General features: G+C 47.2%; 2 protein-coding genes across 6 annotated transcripts in view; both read left to right on the forward strand.

Annotated features, from left to right (window-relative positions):
- Positions 1–1503, forward strand: part of BEND5 (BEN domain containing 5) — a 47969-nt gene extending 46466 nt beyond the window's left edge. For 3 of the 4 annotated variants that reach the window (XM_027108599.1, XM_027108598.1, XM_027108601.1), the window contains one exon: positions 970–1503. In XM_027108599.1, coding sequence (XP_026964400.1) covers positions 970–1127 — 158 coding nt within the window. In that variant the 3' untranslated portion in view covers positions 1128–1503. The remainder of the gene's footprint in view (positions 1–969) is intronic. The other variant, XM_027108600.1, reaches the window with a different exon arrangement.
- AGBL4 (AGBL carboxypeptidase 4) overlaps positions 1–22128 on the forward strand; it is a 1265610-nt gene that overhangs the window by 1058661 nt on the left and 184821 nt on the right. The gene's annotated exons all lie outside the window — the stretch shown is intronic.

Raw genomic sequence — 22128 nt, forward strand, 5'->3', positions numbered from 1 at the left:
TCCAGCTTCAGTCAGGTCCTGTCTGAGGCTCACTGCTTGCTTCATCACCGCAAACAGCAGAGTCAGTAGAAGTGGCCATCCTCAGCCTCATTAGTAAGCACCGCAGTGAGGTACCACTTCATGCCCGCCAGGTTGTCAGAACCTTAATAATCTGACCTGGAGTGCTGTTGGAGCTATGGGGCAGGCAGTCCTTGCACACACTGCTGTTAGGGGTACCAGGCGGCACAGCCATTGTGGAAAACAGTTTCCCAGGTGTCACCTGGTAAAGTGTAGTAGGCACGCACCCTAACGCTGGGCAGTTCCAGCCTAGGCCCGGACTGAGCATTTCCTGCATGTTTGCCCCAAGAGACACGGCTCAGGGTGCCTGTAACTGCAGAACATGGGAAACCATCCAAGTATCCATGGACAATCAAGTGGGTCAGCCGACTGTGGACTAGTCAGACAGTAGAACACTACTCATCAGTGAAAGTGAATGACCTGCAGCTATACCTACACTTCAGCATGGGTGACTCTCAAAACTGGAATGTTGAATGAAAAAAGAAAAGTCAGATGGGTATACAGAGTATGGATGCACTTGTAAATAGTTAAAAATGGGAAAAGTAGCAACATGTTATTTAAGGATGTATGCATATGTGTAAACACGAAAAGAAAAGCAAACATTGAGGACAGTGATTACCTCCGGTGAGGATGGTACTGGGGAAGGGCACTTAGGGGCTTCAGCGGGACCAGCAATGCTGTCCTGTTAAGCAGGGGGCGTGGACACATGGGTGTTGTATCATTATCTTTAAAGTATAAATTTACCGTGTATATCTACTCTTGTGTTGAAAAATTTAAAATACCGCCATGCCAGATATGTGAGTTGGTACTTTGGAAGTATGTCAGGAGGCGTATTTTCCTTTCTCCCCCTTAAAGATATGTACTCGAATGTACCATTAATCCTTGGCCTTCTTGTTTCTTTTCCCTGTCTAGAGTGTTTGTACGACAGAATAGCACAAGAAACTGTGGATGAAACTGAAATTGCACAGAGACTCTCCAAAGTCAACAAGTACATCTGTGAAAAAATCATGGATATCAATAAATCCTGTAAAAATGAAGAACGAAGGGAAGCAAAATATAATTTGCAATAAACTTTGGATTTTTCATAAAGCCTTCTCGTTTTCCTTGTGTGGCGTGTGATTTGCGGGTGATGGTGTTGCCCAGATCAGACCCCACCATGCATGGTGGTGTGTGGGCGGGGAGCCAGTAGGGTTCTGAGGTCAACGCCTTGTTCTGAACTTGGACTTCCCACTCCAAGAAGGCGGATGGATTTGCTGAGACTCAGGCAGCATCCTGGCGCCAGTGTTGTTCTGGGGATGGTGAAAGCGCTGTCTTTTCGGAGGCGGATAAAGTGTCTCTGAGTTACCTATCACTTGGCCAAGAACTTGAGCTGATATTTTTACCATTCAAGGACTTCTATCTTTGTTCCTCTATTTTGTTCTATAATAAAGCTTCATTAATTTGTTGCTGTAGACAATCATTAGCCTCATTTATTTAAGGATGGACATTAAGTGTACAGTGGAGGTGACCAGTGTCCTTTGAGGGGCGGAACATTCAGGCTGAAGGAGAGAAAATTCATAAGGGATGTGATTACTGTCTACAGATCTGAAGGGCTGTCTCGAAGCAGATTACTTTCTCTTACCTCAAAGGACAGATCTAGGACCTGTTACTCAAGGTGATCTGAGATTCAGCTTTCCTGATAATTTGAGTCAATCTTTGTAAAGGAGTGTCAGAGGGTGGTAATGTTATATGTGGTTCAGGGTAACCTTCAGAAAGTCAGGGGCAACGTCACCTGGTGTCGGTTCGTTCATCCTATCTTGTATCTCAAATGATCTTCCAAGTTGCATAATTTTTATCTCGTGCCGTAGCTGTGTCTCTAAAGTGCCTGGTGCCCACATTTGATCTTCCTGTTGATTAACACTTTCCTTTCTGTAATGCCTATGAAGTCAGCGTAGTATGTTGGAAATGGCAAGGGTTTGGGGCTGAGGAGTTTGGGTTCCAAACCTGGCTCCACTGCTTGCTTTGGGCTTAGCGTAACCTCTTGAGTTTCAATTTTCTGTTCCTTAAAAAGGAGATAATATCTACTTTGTGGAGTTGCAACGTTGCAGAGTTGCTATAAGTTATAGAGCACTATATATAAGTGCTCAATAAATGTTGGTAGTCATTATTTTCTTCATTTCTGGTTATTGGCTTTTAGGCATTGGTTGGAAAACTTTGGCCTCTGGTTTCTCTAATGGTTTATCCACTAAACCATGAGATGACTGGTGGTCTATAAGCAAAAGCTCAGGGTCACTAGGATGAGTAGTGGAGGTGGCTACCTCTTTGAGGAATTTTATTTTAGTACATAAAATAATTCTTTGTAATCTGAAATATTATATGCTTGCTAATAGGATGTATAGGTATGAACTTCCTTTTATGGTATTTTCCCAGTTCTCCACAGACTAGTGGTGTGATCTTGGACCAATCACTTAACTTCCCATAGTCTTTACCAGTACAATGAGGAAAATTATGCATACCTCACAGGCTGTGTGGATAATTAAATAATAATAACAATAACAGATACTTAATATGTGCCAGGACTTTTCTGAGTGTTTAACAAAAGTTAGTTCATTAGGTAAGTAAAGTCTGTGACACTTAGTAGTGTTCAGTAAAGTCTTGTTATTAAGATGTGTTCATTTTAATGGCAGGGGAGCAGCTTGGGCATGAGTAGTGTGAATGCATGAGAGGCTGGGAAAAAGTATACATGATTTGAACTCATCCCATTTCCTTCCTAAGCACGGCAAAGATAAACACCCAGAGGCTCCATTTCCCTACAAAGACTAATAAGATATGATCCCTGCTTTATAGGTGCTTTTAGGTTGCAAGGGAAAATAGTCATCGAAATACCTGCTTAAAAAGGCTCTGACAGGGCTTCCCTGGTGGCGCAGTGGTTGAGAGTCCGCCTGCCGATGCAGGGGACGCGGGTTCGTGACCCGGTCCGGGAGGATCCCACATGCCGCGGAGTGGCTGGGCCCGTGAGCCGTGGCCGCTGAGCCTGCGCGTCCGGAGCCTGTGCTCCGCAACGGGAGAGGCCACAACAGTGAGAGGCCCGCGTACCGCAAAAAAAAAAAAAAAAAAAAAAAAAAGGCTATGACGTGAAAGTGCTTCGCGTAATATATGACACATACATCAGGGCCAGAACGGGTTGTGAAAGATTGTGGGATCTGATTGTGACTTTACTGCTTCTGGGGAGGTCACTTGACCACTCTGGAGCTCGTTTCTTCTAAAGTGGAGACAGTGATCCCTAAGTCAGGGTTACTGTGGAGAGGAGTCCAGGTAATAGCTGGGAGAAGAGCTCCGTAAGTCTCAAAGAGCCGTGCAGATGTTAGCTGTCCTTAGCTTGCAAGGCAGCATGAAATCAAAAGTAGATGTGACAAGGAAGGACATAAGAGCTGTTTCTGATGGGGAATCGGGGCAGGGGAGGGGGCAGGTGTTTTTACACCCTAGTTAGACTGAGACTTTTTGAGCACCTGTTGTGTACCTGGTGCCCTGTGACTGTTATGTGAGGGCAGGGCCACCATTCTTACACCCACACAAATGAGGAAATGAGCTCAGAAAAGGTTAAGTAACTTCTTGGCCAAGGTCCCAGAGTTGTCAGCAGTGCAGCTGGGTCAGAATCCAGGTCTGTGCAAAATCTGTCCTTTTACCTCTTCCCTCGAAAACTGAGTGGAATATTATGGTCTGGGCTGAGAATCTAGCCATGTAATCTCAGGGCATATTTCGGAGAGTCCCAACTTAAGTAATCAATCCATGGAAATTGGTGGCATTAATTCAAGCCATTTGAAAGGATGGGGAATAATAGTACCATTTATGAGGATCCACAGTTTCATTACATTCAAATACATACACAACACTGAAGTAGTAGGGAGTTTCCCAAACTTGCCCAGTCTTGAGAATTTGCTGAGGTACTTAAAATACAGATTCCTGGACTTTGGTTTAGGGTGCTGGATTCAGTAGGGCTGGGATAGAGCTGGGAACATGTGTTTTAACACAAGTGCCAGTTGTGAATAACACCAGTCTAGTAGACAGCATTAGAAGTCCTGTTTTAACAAAGGGACAAGAGTGTTTCCTAAGTAAAAAGACATGCTCCTTCTAAAGTGCATGACAATATTTGAAACTGAGACTCAATTTCCTCTTATAAACCTTGTTTAGAGTTACTCTTTCATGCTCACCAGATGCTGTTTAGTTGGACATGATGCAGAAGGTGACTTTCAGTGTAGGTGCCAATGATTTTCCCCTCACTTTTACACTTAGATTCTTTCTTTCACTTCCTCCGACAGGCCAGTGAGGTGTGGAGGACAAGACAGTCAATCCTGGATTGGCAGAGCCTCAAATGATGAGGTTTGGGCCCTGTTTACCGAAGCCCCGGCCACAAGTTCTCTGCGGCCAGACCAAACAGAAAGATGTGGCTTGTTTTCATTTTCTAGCTGAGGAAAGTGTGTTGTTAGTGACTGTTACGTGCCCATGCGTTTCTTAGATGCATTTCTAAATTATGACCTTTTTGGGAATTATAAAGAAATGAAAACCACTTTATAGAAATTTTTGGAAAAATAAGGGAAATATTCCAAATTGCACAGCTGCAAGCATTGTGATGTATCTCTTCTAGTCCTTCATTTAAGAGCGTAAATGTGTATTTTACATACCTGTGGTCATAGCATATCATCAGGTTTGCATCCTTCCCTTTCTTTTTAACATATTGCCCTGTTGCTCCGTGAAATGTATAGCCATCAATTCGAACATCCCCCCAGTGAATGGGCATCAAGCTACAGTTGGTAGCTGTAGCCCCACCTGGTCGGCCGTGGGGCTAACCCACAGGGCTGCCAGTTCACGGAAGCTCTCTCTGCACACTTGGGTCCGGCACGTAATTAAAGTGACCCAGGGAGAGTGGATAAATGGCCGCCAGTGTTACAGGTGGTTTTCCTCTCTCCTCTCCTCTCCCCGCGCCCACTCGGTCCTCACCTGTGTGTGTGCCTATCCTGTCTCTGACCTGCTCTGACCTCTTACACTGTGACCTTGGCCTTCAAACCTGCCTTTGGCCCTCCAGACACCCTGTGCTCATCCCACAGCGCACAGTGCTCATGAGCTTTTCCCTGTGCGCTCTAACTAGGTCCACTCCCGACCTTCCAGCTACCCTCGCTCACCTCAGCCCCTACCCTGCCACCCAGCCAGTCCACTGCCCTTCCTTGAATCTGTAGGTCGTTTATAAATTAAACATCTATGAAGATTTTTGTGTGCACAGGTTTCTTTTTCCCCCTTTATATTTTCTATCAGTTTCTTAGGTTCGTTTTACCTGGGTCAAAAAGAGTACCACTTTTATCATTCTTGATACATATAATGGGCGTGACCGTGTTTTAATTATTTTGCCAACCTAACAGGTGAAAATTGTTACCTCATTATATTTTCTTTAATTACTTCTGAGACTGCACATCTCTCCAGAGTTTGGTTTCTTGTTTACACAAAATAAACGCTTAACCTGTAAGCATTTCCAGCAGAATTCATTTCATTTTCCGTATATAGTTTTCTCTGGACCAATGTGTTTGTTTACCTTGGGCATATTTTTACTTTTACATCTGCAAATAGACATACCAACAGGTCTTTTCATCACTTCTGCTGAAGAGATTAATCAGTTTCTGCCAAACAGCTTCATAGGCTCATGGAACCAAAGGGTCAAAAGTGAGCTTCGAGGTCCTCCATTCAGATCTCCTCTCCACTGAAAGCAAATGCTTTCCAGACCATGCTGGAACTCCTCCAGGCGTGGAGAATTCACCTTCCTGCCCAAGGGCACATCCAATTATTGTCATCACTGAGAAGTTCTTCTGCTGAGCTAAAAATCTACTTCCCTGAGACTTCTGAGGTCACTCAAGTTCTCTCCTCTGAAGTCAGGCAAAATGCTTCTGCTTATAGCCCTTTGCAGAGTTGAAGGTGGCAATCATGTCTCTTCACAGACTAATCAATAGCTCAAATTCTGTTCTGCCATCTCTCACGTGGGAGAGGCAGTGCAGGGAAGAATGAGGACTCTGGATTTAGACAGCCCTGTGTTCAAACCTTGACTGCCACTTACTAGTATGTGACCTTGAAGAAGGTCTCAATCTCTCTTGGCTTTAGTTTTCTCATTTTAAAAGTGGGAATATAATACCTATCTCACAGGGTTGTATATAGAACTATACAAGATAACGTGAGTAAAGCACCTAGGCATCCAACATCTCTTAGTTCCCTAATCCTAAGAACTCTGACCATCCTGGTTGCTGTTTTATGGATGTGCCACTAGAAGGTAGGGTTCAGGACTGGACGCTGCTCTAGGAAGGGTCTGACCAGTACTAACTAGAGCAGGTTGTCATCTCTTGCTCCTGGATGACATATCTCTATTAGAGTGCCCTAAACTTGAATTAGCATCTTTAGCGATACAACTGTCTCACGTTGAGCTTATGGTCACCAAATACTGCCCTGCTCCCTTTTTTGGCTAACACAGTACTTATCCCTTTAGTTCACTGTGTTGCAAGAGAACGAGCATAGATTTTGATGACAGAGGAACTCACACCAAATTCAAATCCTGACTTCATTATTCATTAGACTAGAGGAAATTGGGCAAGTTCCTAAATCTTCTAGCCCCAGTCACCTTGTCCGTTATGCAGTTGTTAATGTAACCACGCTTACCTCCCGTGGTACCAGACCTACAGCCCTCACTATCCCAGTTGCGGGCTGCAGTAAATGTGGTTGTTTTTGTTCCCTTTTTCCTTCCCTTATTCACTTTAGCAGCTATTTATACCCCCCCCCTCAATTGTGTGTTCTCAAATGTATTTCTTAAACAAAATAGCGGATTTCGCATGCATCCCGGTTCCATTTCATCTTATTGGTTTCGGCCCAACATTCCAGCTGGTTGAGATCTTCTTTTCCATTTGTGTTTAAAATACAAAACAAAATTTGAGGAAAGCCAAAGCTGAAAAAGAAATCGAGCCATAATCCCAAGAACCAAGCCCAACAGCACATTCACTCCTGGGAGCCCCTCCTGTCTGTCCAGGGCAGTACCTCTTTGTTCACAGCAGTTGGCCAGCCTCCCGTGATCCTGCCTTGTTCACTTCACATCATATGGCAAACGTTTCCGCCTCTGCTGCCTGGTTTGTGTAGCTGCCATTTCAATGCCCTTCCTGACACTGGGTCATGATTACCTTCTCATCTCCTCACTGTACATTTTACTGTCTCTAGTTTCTTGCTATTAGCGATAATGCTGTCATGATCATTTATAGTTGTTTGTTTCTTAAATTCCCAGGAGTGAGCTAATTAAAGGGCAAGCACATTTTTTAGTCTTTTCCATGTTGTCGTTATATCTATGTTTGTTATATTGCTCTCAAAAATGTCAAGCCACGTCTCTAGGTAGGTGGACGTGCACGTGCCATTTCCGCACAACTTCACCAGCGTTTGGAATTTTTAAAGAAGTTTGGCAAATTAGCTTTCTCTACAAAAGTACTTTTTCAACTTCTTCCTGTGTGAATTCATATGTTTGCATGTTTGAGATCCTTATGGAATTTTATTCTGTGCTATATTCTTCCTCCCAGTTGTATAGTATAGAAATATGATCTTTTGTATCTTCACCAAGTTACCAATAATAATGGTTAGGTCAGTGAAAAGAAAAGAACCGTGTGGTCCTCCGCTAAAGACCCCACTTTTCTTTACCAATTACTTTCTCTGAGCTGGATTAGTCTCGTAACTAGGACTCCTCCATCTAGATGTGATCAGGGAAGACCTCTAAGATGTAACATTGGAGCTTACGCCAGAAGGACGAGAATGGCCACGAGGAGATGATTTGTCTGTCGGTCCATCTCCCCCCCCCCCCATTCATCTTCAACGAGTTGAATATCTCTAGTCTGTGCCCACCACTCCAACAGGCATTGCTGGTTGGGTCCAACAGGGAGTCACACCTCAAGGGTGGTTCGAAACCCTGTGCTCTTTCCACCATTCCAGAATGCACTCTTTTGGCCATATCCAATCTGGTACCCTGGGCATGTTTCCATTTCAGTAGCTAACGGGGAGAGAGATTCAGTATTCCAACCTCACCAACATCTGTATGCAGAAGTTCCCCCATGAGTAATTATGGAATCATTCAATCATTTCACAAATATCTGAGTGTCTACTAGGTGTCAGTCACTAGTCTAAATGTCTGAGACATATTAGTAAAGACAAAGACTTTAAACTCTAGTGGGAGTGGAATGAGGTGGGTGGGAAGATAAATGGTAAATGTAATAAATAAGAAAACTGTAGAAAGTGATAAGTGCCATGAAAAAAGGCCAACGTAGAGCAGGGAGGCAGGTTGAGTGTGTGGCGGGGAGAAGCGGGGTGCCCCGGAAGCTGAGATCAGCACGGGGTAGCAAGCCCTGTCCAGGGCCCCTGCCACGGGTGTGGCGGTATCCAAGGAGTGTGAGAAGTATGGGACATTAAATCTGTCCTGTCTACCTGGAGCCTCACTTTTATTCCAAGATGTGCACTCATTCGTGCCTGGGTCGTTAACTATAGAAAACCTATCCTCCCCCGTCTTGAAGACTCAGCTCAAATATTTCCTCTAAGGAACTGATTCCACCTCTTCCCAGAAGGACTCCCTCCCTTCTCTGGTTTTCCAAATCTCCTCCTTTCCTTCCCTGCCAGTCCCAACCTTCCCAGCATCCTAATGCTCAGAGCATTGTGTTGTAATTTCTATATAGTTGTCTCTTTCCCTGAGGCAGTCAGCAAAGTGAGAGCAGGACCGTGTAAATTCATCTCTGTACCCCTTTGCGGAGCCCCTACTGTGTGCTAGGTGCAGGAGATATAGATATGGACACTATTTGTTTAATTAACTAGTATTTATCGAGCACTTACTATGTTTTAGGCACTGTCATTATTTTATTTCTCAGACAACACTGTGAAGCAGATACTATGACCATCCGCATTTCACAGATGAGGAAACGGACTTAAAGAGGTTGAGTAACTGGCCCGAGACGGCACCACCACGACCAGGAGGATCCGGGACTGGCATGGAAGCCTGAGTGCCTCCAATGCCTGGCGTCTTTACGACCATGCTTTGTGCTACCTGAGATCGCTCGTGGACACAAACTGTTTCTTCTGTGTGGACCTTCCCGGCCACCTCTGCTCCATGACCTTCTCCTTCTCCTCCCTCCAGGAGGTCTTCAGTGCTCCCTCCACGGTCTGGGTGGGGATGCCTCCCCCTGCTCTGTGGCACCCTCTCCTGCCCTCTGCTGGCCTTGTCAGCCCATATTGTCATTGTGAGTCCATCTTTCTCACTGTGAGCCCTCCAAGGCAGGGCCACTGTGTGTTCCCATCTGAGTCCCGGGCCCAGCACTGAGCCCAGTGCAGAAGAAATTCCCTAGAATCCTGGCCCCTGAAGACCACAGGTGTGGGAAACCAGGGACCGAAGCAGTTCTTTCGGCCTGGGGATTTAAGAACTTGAGGGATGAAGAAAGTCCTTCAGAGGGTGTCATGAGACCCTCCTGGTCTTGTCCTCCCAGGAGAGACTGTCATCAGGTCAAGAAAGGAGGAAAGGGTTTGGCAGAGGTTAAATTTGAGGAATCTGACCTCACACTGCCTGGGTCTCACCCTGGGATCTACCAATTACCAGCCCTGCAACCTTGGGCAAGTTATTTAATTGGTTTGGTCTTCAGTTCCCTCCTCCATAAAATGGAGGGGTCGGTTCCTATGAGCATTAAGTTAATGTCTATAAAGTACTTAGAACTGTACCAGATACATAGTGAGCACTGTGTAACTGTCTGCTGTCCTTGTGAACAAGGGGCAAGAGGCGGAAGAAGGTAGGTGTTTCAAGGAGTGGAGGTGAAGTTGGTATTGGGGAGGAGGCTGGAGAGGTGGGTAAGAGCAGGGTCCTGGGAGGGCCTTGGCCCCAGGCTGAGGTGCTGGACTCTGAGGATGAAGGACAGCTGCTGAAGGATCATGCTGGCAGCAGTGTGCTGGCGGGTTTGGAGGGAGAGAGGAAAGTCAAGGAGGTTTTTGGAATAACCCAGGTGAGAGATGGTGAGGGTCAGGTGTCCACTCTCCTTCCTCCTTAAGGGTTGCCACTGCCAGGTGAGAACCAGGCTGTGAGACCACCCTGCAGCCGTCCAGATGGGGTGTGCTCAGGGCAGCTGGGTCTTCATGCAGCTCCCATGCCCTGAACTCACTCTGTGCAGACCCTTGTGGGAACTCAGCCCGTGGAGGGGCGGCAGACCCAGATCAGGGAGTTGAAACGTGTCAGGAGAGTGGGGGGCAGATTGCAGGGCTGTACTTGTCTCTGTGCCAGGTCTTCCCTAAGCACTTCCTTGGTACCATGGAAACAGTGTGGGTGTGAAATGAGACTGCAGGTTTGAACTTCCCTCCACAGCTTTTCAGTAGCATGACCTTGGCCAAGTTACTCAACCTCTGGGTCCTCGGATTTATCAACTGTGGAACAAGAATAACAGTGTCAACATTTTAGGGCTGTTGCCTAAAGTGCTGCGCACATGGCAGGCACGTAGTAGGTGCTCATTAACGGGTACTATCCTACCTCTCAGAGTGAGAGAAGCAAGGAGGGCTGCGCACTCAGCCAGGAGCATCCCGCTCGCCTGGGCTGAGGGTGGGTCCGGCACTTCCTGTCTATGAGCCTCCGTGTCCTTGGTTATAACACATGCGTGACGGTCCCTGCTCCACCAGACTCTGAAGCCATGGCCTGGCAGCATCATCATGGCCAGGGCAGGGCTTGGAAACCACGAAGCACTCCGGGTGGGGAGGTAGATCCCCGTAGACCTCCTGCGCCCCCTGCCTCTCCCTCCTGGGAGGCAGCAGATCTCAGCCTGTGATACATCCTTTCCTGAAACGGGGGTGGGGGGGTGGGGAGACTCTGGCCCTGAATGTGAAAAACGCAAGTCACTACTGAGAGGCTGTCAGCGGGGGCAGCAGGGAGGCTGGAGTTCTTCTTCCCAATGGCTCTTTAAATTATTTTCATTTTGCTGACTTGTACACTTTCTGAGCTAAGGAGCTTTGGGAGATGGTTATAGGCCATTTAAGCAGAAAGCCTCATTGGCTCCAGTCTCTTTGGGGGGAGGAAGAGATTTAACCCTTTGTAACCCAGCCTGGTGCTGCCTTCCACAGGGCCCAGGAGTGCAGGTGGCCTCTGCAGGGTGGGGCTGCCCTTCAGGGAACCTGGTCCAAGACCAAAGACACCCTCCGCAGATTTCCAGTGTCAGCCAATCAAAGGCACAGATGGAGTAGAAACCCAGCCAGATTTGGAGGTAGCTCCCTGGGTTTCAAATTATGATTCTAAGGTGGCTTGTTTTCTTTCTTTCTCTTTCTCTTTCATTCTTTTCTTTTTTCTTTTGTTTTTAAAATTGAGCGTTCGACCTAGACCTCCTTTTTCAGAGCGAGAAGGGCAGCTGACAGGAGGCTGTGATGCCTCTTCTGTGCTCTTTTGTCTGCCCGGGATCAGGGATCTTTCCATTAGCTTTCTTGAGCTCCTCCTGTATGTCCGGATCCACACTGAAGACTTCATATATTTAATCATCACAACAGGAATATTTGGGAGTTGGTGTTACTGTCTTTATTTCTCCTGGTAAGGACACTGCAGGTCAGAAAGGTTAGAATTTTTGCACAGGGTCACACAGCTGATAAGTAAGAGGGTCAAGATTCAAACCCAGGTCCTTCTGAGACCAAGTCCACTGTTCTTTCATCACAACCTCAGTGCCTTCTAGTAATCAGCGCTGACAGAGCCAGCAGGGTGCCAGACCCTGCGCTGTGTGACAAAGAGGAGTGTCCCTCCTCCCCGGCTGGAGTCTAGCCGTGTTCAAGGTTCACCTGCATGTGCAATGTTTCCTTGTAAAGCAACACAGGATGATAGAAGGTGTGGAAGCAAATGTCCAACGGCAGGATAGTTATACACATTGCATGCATGTGCATACACACACACACACCACACACACACACGTATGTTGACTTTCTTCGTAGAGTGAAATACCATACAGCAAAAAGGAACCAGATCTCCATGTATCACATAAATAACTCTCAAAAGCATAATGTGCAGTCCAAAAAGCAAGTGGTGGAATGAAACTTAGAGTTTGGGACTACGTACATAAAATCCTAAAACATGCAAAAGGATACTATAGGTTTTTTATGGACAGACAGATGTGCAGGCGCAGTGTGAAAACTTGGGCAGGAAGGATACAGCCCAGCTTATCAGGGTTGGGGGATGGGGAAGAGTGCAAAAGAGGCTTCTGTAATGTTTTAACTATTTAAAACAAACAAACAAGACATCCAAAGAAAAAAGCAGAAAGCGAAAAGGTTCCATACGTTTCGCCTGGGAGGGTAACGGGAGTGGGGTTCACGACACACACCTCCGCTTCTGTGTACCTGGAGGGCAGAGCTGGCCTGAAGCTCAGAGTCCTGTGGGGATTGGCATTAACTCCCCCCTCACAGGCTCTTGGGAGGATTAAACAAGGGCTCAGTCGAAGCATTTTCAACTGTAAAATATTGTAGGAATGTAAACTGATGTCACACACTTCTGTGCTCTCTTCCTGTCTGTCTTCCTGAGTAGATTGTGACTTCCTGGTTTCTGATTCATCTCTTGACCCCAGCCTAAGCTCAGGGAGCACTGCTGGCCGCAGGCCAGGACTCTGGGTCTAACAAGGCTTGCCCGCAGTGCCTTCTCCCTGACCCACAGGCCGTCTGTTCTTGCGAGGACTGTCTGGGCTGAGGGGGAACAGCTCATCCCCAGTGTCCACCCCGCGTGGACACATAAAACTGATCGCTCGGAGCAGTGTTGGGCACTGAAGGAGAGAAAGCTTGCAGAGGGTCCTGTCTTGGGTCCTGTGGGTGAAGGGTGAAGGATGAAGGATGCAGTAGTGAGAGCCCAGCCCTCCCAGGCTCTCACCTCTGGTCCCAGGCAAGCACGCTCTCACCAGCATGGACGGGCTGGGAGCAAAGGCTGTGTAAGTGACCCAGTTAGGTGAACGACCTCCCTGAACTGCATCTCCACAAAACCCTTACTTGATCCTTCCATGGTCCTATGAGACGGTTGCCACCACTCCCACTAGGAAGATGAGGATGCTGAGGCTGGAGTGGTAATAATGGGCAGAGTCAGATTTCAAATCCCAGTCTGGTAAATCCCCAAACCCATGCTCTTCTCCAAGGACCTAGGTGTCTCCGCGGTCTGAAGGCAGAGCTGTGCCCAGAGAATCCACGTATGGCAACAAGATGCAAACCCCGCCCCCTCCCGTAATTCATCGCACTGGTGGCTGAGGCAGGGACTGGAGTGAGATAATCACGTTTCAGAGCCGACCAGAGCGGCTGCCACTCAGAGGTCCCTTTGTATTTTGAAGCTGCCGTCTCTAATTAGACTTGGCCTTAATTGCAAGATTTCCATACGCCCGTGACTGCGTGCACTCTGTCTGGGGATAAACACGTCCATCAAGCGTGAGGCAAATTGTGGCAGTTGCCTTGGCCCCATCATCCCGTTCGCTTGCTCCACGGCAGTTCCTCTGGGGACGTAGCTCAACCTTCCCCTGCGAAAGTGCTCTGGGGCCCACATTTTAATCAAACGCGTACCTGCCTCTAGGAAGAAGAGTAGGGGCACGACTCAAAAGTGATTACATTTAATAACCAAAAGACCGGAAAAAGTCTGCTTTGCAATGCATAATTTCACCAGATATTTATTTGTTTCATCACGTGGCCACGTTCTATATGCTGTATGGGGACATATTATTTAAAATGCCATTTATTTTACCTGCAGCAATAAGGAACTTGCACACCTTCTTTTTTTCCTCCCCACTATGTTAAAAGGCATTTGTGGTTATTAAATTACTCTTGATTAGAGGAATGCCTGTCTCCAAATTTACTCTGAAGCATTTCAATAAAATGGTCTCAAATGTTTATTCACTCATCAAATACTCACCAAAGCCATTGGGGCCAGGTGCTGTGCTAGCACGGGGATAATGAGGTGGGGCAGCAGTGTCTCTCTGCCTCCCAGGAGCTCCTGGGACATTTGACAGGGGAGTGACAGATGCATCCCAAGTCCTGGCACAGGGCCTGGCCCCTGGGGGCTACTCAAGCAGTTTTTAGTCTAGAAATGAATGAATGAATGAATGAATGAATGAGGGGAAGGGTAGAGAGAAAACTCGAGCACCTCAGTGTTACAGAGCTGGGCCTGAAGCCATGTGAGGTACTGTAGGGGCATAAAACAAGGGCTGGTTGACTGTCCTTGCATGTCCTAGAGGAGGTCACTGCTACGCTGACTCTCAGGTGAGAGCTGGGGCCCGGGAGTGGCCTAAGGTGTTCCACGCAGACAGGATTGGGGAGGTAAGGTCTGCAGTCCTGGGCCCGTCTCCCTGCAGATGCCCACATGGCTGCCCCCACTTCCTTCAGATCTTTGCTCCATCTCCCTCACGAGAAGCGTTCTCCTCGACCACCGTCTGGAAGAGCGAGCACGTCGCGCCCCACCCCAGGGCACTCTCACGTCTTCTTCTGCCGCTTTTTCTCCCACCCTGATGTATGTGTTTGAATATTGTCCTAAGGTGAGGCGTCACAAGAGCAATGACTGGAAGAGTGCCTAGCATATAATAGGGGCTCAAAGTGGGATAAATGGATGGGGGGGTAAATGAATGAGGGACTGAAAAAGCTTAGTAGTTTCTCAGCACCTTAAGAGGTCCAGCTTGGGGTCTGAAGTGCAGGGTCTGAGTGGGGCCTGCTGAGAGACAAGGCTGTGGGGTGATGGGGGGCCAGGGCCCCCAGGCCTGCAGGCCTGACATGCCTGTTTAGTGAGCTGGACTTTGCTTTCAGGCGCAACAGGGAGTCACTGAAGGGTGTTGAGCCCGCGAGTGACGTGGTTAGATTGGTGTTTCAGAAGGACCACCAGGTGGAATTGTAAATGATGAACGGGCGTGGGGGAGACAGAATTTAGGTGAAGGGTTAGGAGGCTGGTCGGATGGTCCCTGCAAGAAATGTGGGGACCAGAGCAAAGCAGTGGTTCCGGGAATGAAGGAATGGGCAGGGAAGGTCAGAATGGAAATATACATTTGGGGTTAAGCCACTGTGACCTGTTGATCGGAGGGGAGGGGGAGATGAGGAAGACTGGGTGATGACTCCCCTGTTTCTGGCTTGCTGAGCAGGTGGGCAGTGATGTCCTCCACTGGGAGGGGACTGGGGATTTGTCTTCCGTGGGGCACTGTGATGGGGCCATGGGGAAATACTTGTTCCAATAGGAAGCCATGGCTGAACATGAATCACATTGTTGAAAAGCACCATCCAAATGTGGGTCTCATGTTTTGGAGAGCTCGTTGAGCCCTAGAAGTGCAGTTGGCAGGATTGTCTTTTGGTGAAGTGATGGCCTGTCTAGTGAGGGGCCCCCCATTCCCTTAAAGATCTCCATGTAGTAATAGAATGAGCATAAGATTTTAGTTCAGATAAATAGACATGAGTCTCACTTCCATTGTGAACAAGGCTTGGGTGGGGGCCTTTGTTCTCCCTAAGCCTCAGTTTCATCAACTGTAAAATGGGCATAATGATGCTGTCTATCTTGCAGTGTTATAGTGATGATCTAGTTGCGGAAGGGATGCAAACAAGCTCAGTAAACTGAGAAGGGCCATTCAGTTGGAAGAACCCAGCAAATGCCCCAGAGGAGAGGGGGGGTGGCGGGCAGGCCTAGGCCCAGGACTAAGTGCTGTTGGCAGAGGCAGAGGTGGGAGCAGCTCTGCACCCAGCCTGTTCCACAGGGTCTTCCTCAGAACTTTGAAATTGGTCCCTCCAGCCAGGCTCTGCGGGACCCTTCCAGAGAGGGCTGAGCTTCCCTACACACAGGGGATGCTTGGGGCTCATTCCTTGAAAGGCTTTGCCCCCAGGGAAGCTCCCCATTCCCCTCATTTTGTGACCCACCAGCCTCTCCTCTCCAGGCACCCCGAGCTGCTCTGTGCGTCCCCTATCCTGCGCTCCACCCCACTCCTCTCCCGCCCCTCTCCAGCATGAACAAGCTTCCCCACCATCCCGGCTGCTTTGCAGAACGCTCCTCCACGGCCCTCCTGGCTGACGCCTGGCTATTCCCTGAGGATGGCACTCCCCCTTGCACTCTTCCCATCTGTCTCTTCTGGGTCGGCTCCTGGGTCACCTCTCACCTCCGGTGACGTCTCTTCCAGGAAACTCACCGAGTGCCAGGTCCATGTAAGTGTGCCTTCCCTGGGTTACCATCTATCGGGACCCTGCTCACATTTGCTGAATTCTATTTGTTTCCATGTCTGTCCCGTCCACCAGACCAAGGCCTTCTCAAGGACAGCGACTGTGTCTTCTTACCACGTGGCCTGTGCCCTGCACAGCGTGGCACAGCAGGAGCGAGCGTCTGCCAAGAGTGCCAACACCCCTGTCTGCTGGAGACGGGGTGCTCACTGCTGTTCCTCCAGAATAAGGGGACACGGCACCCTGATGGTGGCCAGCGGGTCTTTGGTGGGCCCTGGGGGCGGCAGGCCGGGCTGCAGGAAAGACTGCCCCCCAGGGTTTCCTGGGCAGCGCCGTCTCTCTCGTGTGTGCTCCTCTTTTAACCCCATTCACAGGGGCCACAGCCGCGTAATTGGATTGAGCAGACACTGACAAGGTCAATTTGACAATTTCATTAATCTTTTATTAAACACGGGCCCTGAGCTCCAGCCAGGCTCGTCTGCGTGCCTCCCCGGAACGTGCCTGGCATATTCTCGTCTCGTATGCCTCCTCCAGGCTGGATGTGGACAGGGATGCCAACGGCCGCTAGGGGCTGTCTGGGGGCAGATCTGATGCGGGGCAGGGCCCTTAACCGCTCTGACCCGTGGCCGGGGGCGGTGCAGTGGATGCCCGTTAAGAACTGTGCTGAGCATGCTCAGTGCTCTGCATCATTATTACTCTTGCCGCTACTGCTATTAGCAGCTCAACAACCTCAAGGGTGGATATTCAGACCTCATTTTGCTAAGGAGGAAACTGAGTCCCAGAGAGGGCGGGGTTGTGCCCATGGACACAAAAAGCAGCAAAGAGTGGGAGTGGAAATGTTAGGAAAGGGCCGGGTCCTGAGAGCCCCTGTGCCTCCCAGGGCAGTTTTGAGGATTGGAGGCAACGGTGGATATGATGCGACCCGCCCAGGGCCTGGCACGCAGCACACACTCAACACAGATTTGCCAAGTGAAAGGAGGAAGGACTGCGTATGGGAAGTGTGTGTGAGCTGAAGGCTACTAGAATCTCAGTGAAGGGGGAGGTCACCTCCCTGGGGCAGAAGGGAGTCTTGCAGTGGACTGAGCACTTAGGATTCAGAGAAGCAGGTGGCAGAAGAGGCTCACAGGTGAGGGAGGAACATAGACAGAGGCCGGGGTGAATGTGATGGGGACAGAGGGGTGGTCCAGGAAGATGAGGCTGGAGAGCAAGGCGGGGGGCCACATCCCAGGGCCTGGGGCGCCGTGGAAAGTGTTCCAGCAAGGAGTCACGTCATCCAACTCGGGTTTTAGAAACCCCACTCTGGCTTCAGTGTGGAACGTTGGAGGAGGACGGACTAGAGACAGAGAGGTCGTTAGGAGGCCGCTCAGGAGTCCAGGCAAGAGGAAACAGAAGCTGTGGGGATGAGGGGGGCAGGGAGGGGCCGGAAAGGGACGCCAGATACAGGGCCGTGTGACTTCCGGTGAAGGCACTGCTCGCTTTGGGGCTGGGGAGCTGGGGAGCACATTCTAGGAGCTCAACACTGGGAGTTCCTGTCCCTGGGCTGAGGCGGTGCAGCACTTGCTTGGAGAACCCATCTCTCTGCTTCTGAGCCTGTTAATTAGTGGGGACAGACAGGGTGTCAGATGAGGCCTTCTCGGCACCACGATGCCTGGTACTTATCTCCATGACTGTAAGCTGACAGGTTCCCTTAAATAGCAAAGGTTAATGAGTTTCGTGGTAAGACCAGCGATGCTGGCGCCCACAAACTCACACACAGGAACTGACAATGTCCCCAGAGGCACAAGAGGCCATCAGAGTGCTCAGCCAGTTTGCTGTGATGTCACTCAAGGCCTGAACCAGTCCCATCTCCAACATGCAGCCTTTTCTGGAATCTCTGAACATCAAGGCTCTTCTCCTTGGCTAATCTCTGCTCACCCACAAGTCCCCCAGGAGTGTGGCCCCAGCCTTGGCCATCCTCCAGTCAACAGACTCTGTGGATGCCGTCGATGGGCCAGGCCCATCCTGGGCCCCGGGACCTAGAGGGGTTCACCCACGGTTGGGCCCTGGCAGACCTCCAGTCAAGGGTGAGCAGTGGGGACAGACAGACATACAAGGACAGAGAGTGCCAGGAGTAGAGTGTCCCAAAGAGGAGAGGTGGAAGAATCTGTGTGAGAGATTGTTCATCAGGGAAGCCTTCCCAGAGGCGGTGATGTTTGTGCTGGATTTTAAAGGATACACAGGTGCTCCATAGGTAGACCTAGGGGGTGGTGAATTGTGGACATCTCTTGAAGAACTGCCTTATGTCCTAATATTGGTCTGATATCTGGTTATAAGATCCCCAAGCGGGGTGGGAGAACCCAGCCCTAGTCCTTTTTGGATCTTCCCAGGGCAGGGCTGGAAGGTACAAAAGCCTGTTGAATGGGAAGGCTCCTGGGCTCCCTGCCCCCAAGACGAAAGAGTGGAGGGAAAGAAGGGAGCAGGGGATGGAGAGAGAATGAATGGCGGTTTCCCAGGAGGGACCCTTAAACCCCATCTGACCAGGGTCTTCCCTGCTGGGAAACCCTCCACAGCTCCCTGCCACACCAGGATGAAACCCAGCCTCTTCGCTCAATCAAACCCCTTTGTATCTGGTCTCTGGTGGCTCACCGGCCAGCTTTCTCCCTCATGCTCACCTCCCTCCTCCAAATGCAAGGCCCCACACCTTCATATTGGCCCCAGACAGTTCCCACCTTCAGACCTTTGTCTACCTGCTTCCTCTGCCTGAAGGTCTGTTTTATCCCATGCATACATTCTCCATGTCCTTGTCCACTGCAGTAAGAAGTCTTCCCCAGGAGAACTTCAGTGCCCAGAGCCTTGTGCAGCCCCTGCTGTTCCTCTCCTCCCACCAACACAGGGAAGTGCTTTTCATCAAGGTTGCATCTGCTGCTTACCTGCTTACTTGGGGCTGTATAGTGAATGAGTAAAGGTGCAGCCTCTCCAGTCAGTTCGCCACTGTGGAGACTTCAATCCTGGCTTCACTACCTATGAGCTGTGTGACCTGGGGAGAGTTATTTAACCTCTCCATTCTCTGGTTCCTCACATGTAAGATGGAATAACAGTAGGACCCATTTAATGAGGTTGTTACAAGGATTAAATTAGTTAATTGTGCAAGGCTTTGAGAAGACTGCCAGGCAGATAACAAGCGCTCATTATAAGTTAGCCATTGCTATTGATTTTCATTATTATTATTTTATTAAATTGAAGTATAGTTGATTGACAGTGATTCAGGTGTACAGCAAAGTGACTCAGTTATTACATATATATATATATATATATATATATATTCTTTTTCAGATACTTTTCCATTATAGGTTATTATAAGATATTGAATATAGTTCCTTGTGCTATACAGTAGGTCCTTGCTGTTTATCTATTTTATATGCAGTAGTGTGTAACTGTTAATCCCAACTTCCTAATTTATCCCTCCCCCTCCCATTCTATTGATTTTTTTATTTCAAAAGTAATAAAGTACAATACAAAAACATTGGGGGGAAAATAGCCCAGAGTTTAAAAGAAATATCAACAAATGAAGAGGAAATAGGCAGTCTACCTGGAAAAGAATTCAGAGTAATGACAGTAAAGATGATCCAAAATTTTGGAAATAGAATGGAGAAAATACAAGAAAGTTTTAACAAGGACCTAGAAGAACTAAACAGCAAATGAACAATGATGAACACCACAATAAATGAAATTAAAAATTCTCTAGAAGGAATCAATAGCAGAATAACTGAGGCAGAAGAACGGATAAGTGACCTGGAAGATAAAATGGTGCAAATAACTACCACAGAGCAGGATAAAGAAAAAAGAATGAAAAGAATTGCAGACAGTCTCAGAGAACTCTGGGACAGCATTAAACACACCAACATTCGAATTATAGAGGTCTTAAAAGAAGAAGAGAAAAAGGAAGGGACTGAGAAAATATTTGAAGAGATTATACTTGAAAACTTCCCTAATATGGGAAAGGAAGTAGTCATTCAAGTCCAGGAAGCACAGAGACTCCCATACAGGATAAATCCAAGGAGAAACACGCCAAGACACATAATAATCAAAATATCAAAACTTAAATACAAAGAAAAATATTAAAAGCAGCAAGGGGAAAGCAACAAATAACATACAAGGGAATCCCCATAAGGTTAACAGCTGATCTTTCAGCAGAAACTCTGTAAGCCAGAAGGGTGTGGCAGGACATATTTAAAGTGATGAAAGGGAAAAACCTACAACAAAGATTATTCTACCCAGCAAGGATCTCATTCAGATTTGATGGAGAAATTAAAAACTTTACAGGCAAGCAAAGGCTAAGAGAATTCAGCACCACCAAACCAGCTTTCCAACAAATGCTAAAAGAACACCTCTAGGCAGGAAACACAAGAGAAGGAAAAGACCTACAATAATAAACCCAAAACAATTAAGAAAATGGTATTAGGAACATAAATATTGATAATTACCGTAAATGTAAATGGATTAAATGCTCTAACCAAAAGACATAGGCTGCCTGAATGGATACAAAAACAAGACCCATATATATGCTGCCTACAAGAGACCCACTTCAGAACTAGGGACACATACAGAATGAAAGTGAGGGGATGTTAAAAGATATTCCATGCAAATGGAAATGAGATGAAAGCTGGAGTAGCAATTCGCATATATGACAAAATAGACTTTAAAGTAAAGACTATTATAATAGGTAAAGAAGGACACTACATAATGATCAAAGGATCAATTCAAGAAGAAGATATAACAATTGTAAATATCTATGCACCCAACATAGGAGCACCTCAATACATATGACAAATGCTAAAAGCCATAAAAGGGGAAATCGACAGTAACACAATCATAGTAGGGGACTTTAACACCCCACGTTCACCAATGGACAGATCATCCAAAATAAAAATAAAGAAACACAAGCTTTGAATGATACATTAAACAAGATGGACTTAATTGATATTCATAGGACATTCCATCCAAAAACAACAGAATACACTTTCTTCTCAAGTGCTCATGGAAATTCTCCAGGATAGATCATATCTTGGGTCACAAATCAAGCCTTGGTAAATTTAAGAAAATTAAAATAGTATCAAGTATCTTTTCTGACCAAAATGCTATGAGACTAGATATCAATTACAGGAAAAATTCTATAAAAAATACAAACACATGGAGGCTAAACAATACACTACTAAATAACCAAGATATCACTGAAGAAATCAAAGAGAAAATCAAAAAATACCTAGAAACAAATGACAATGAATGTACGACCACCCAAACCTATGGGATGCAGCAAAAGCAGTTCTAAGAGGGAAGTTTATAGCAATACAATCCTACCTCAAGAAACAAGAAACATTTCAAATAAATAACCTAACCTTACACTTAAAGCAGTTAGGGAAAGAAGAACAAAAAACCCCAAAAATTAGCAGAAGAAAAGGAATCATAAAGATGAGATCAGAAATACATGAGAAGGAATGAAGATAATGATAGCAAATGTCAAAAAAACTAAAAGCTGGTTCTTTGAGAAGGTGAACAAAATTGGTAAACCATTAGCCAGGCTCATCAAGGAAAAAAAGGGAGAAGACTCAAATCAATAGAATTAGAAATGACAAAGGAGAAGTAACAACTGACACTGCAGGAATACAAAGGATCATGAGAGATTACTACAAGCAACTATATGCCAATAAAATGGACAACCTGGAAGAAATGGACAAATTCTTAGAAAAGCACAACCTTCTGAGACTGAACCAGGAAGAAATAGAAAATATAAACAGACAACTGCAAGCACTGAAATTGAAACTGTAATTAAAATCTTCCAGCAAACAAAAGCCCAAGACCAGAGGCTTCACAGGCGACTTCTATCAAACACTTAGAGAAGAGCTAACACCT

This window comes from Aethalodelphis obliquidens, unplaced genomic scaffold (assembly GCF_003676395.1).
Source record: "Aethalodelphis obliquidens isolate GAN/ISIS:26980383/991018 unplaced genomic scaffold, ASM367639v1 scaffold9, whole genome shotgun sequence".
NCBI classification, from domain to species: domain Eukaryota; kingdom Metazoa; phylum Chordata; class Mammalia; order Artiodactyla; family Delphinidae; genus Aethalodelphis; species Aethalodelphis obliquidens.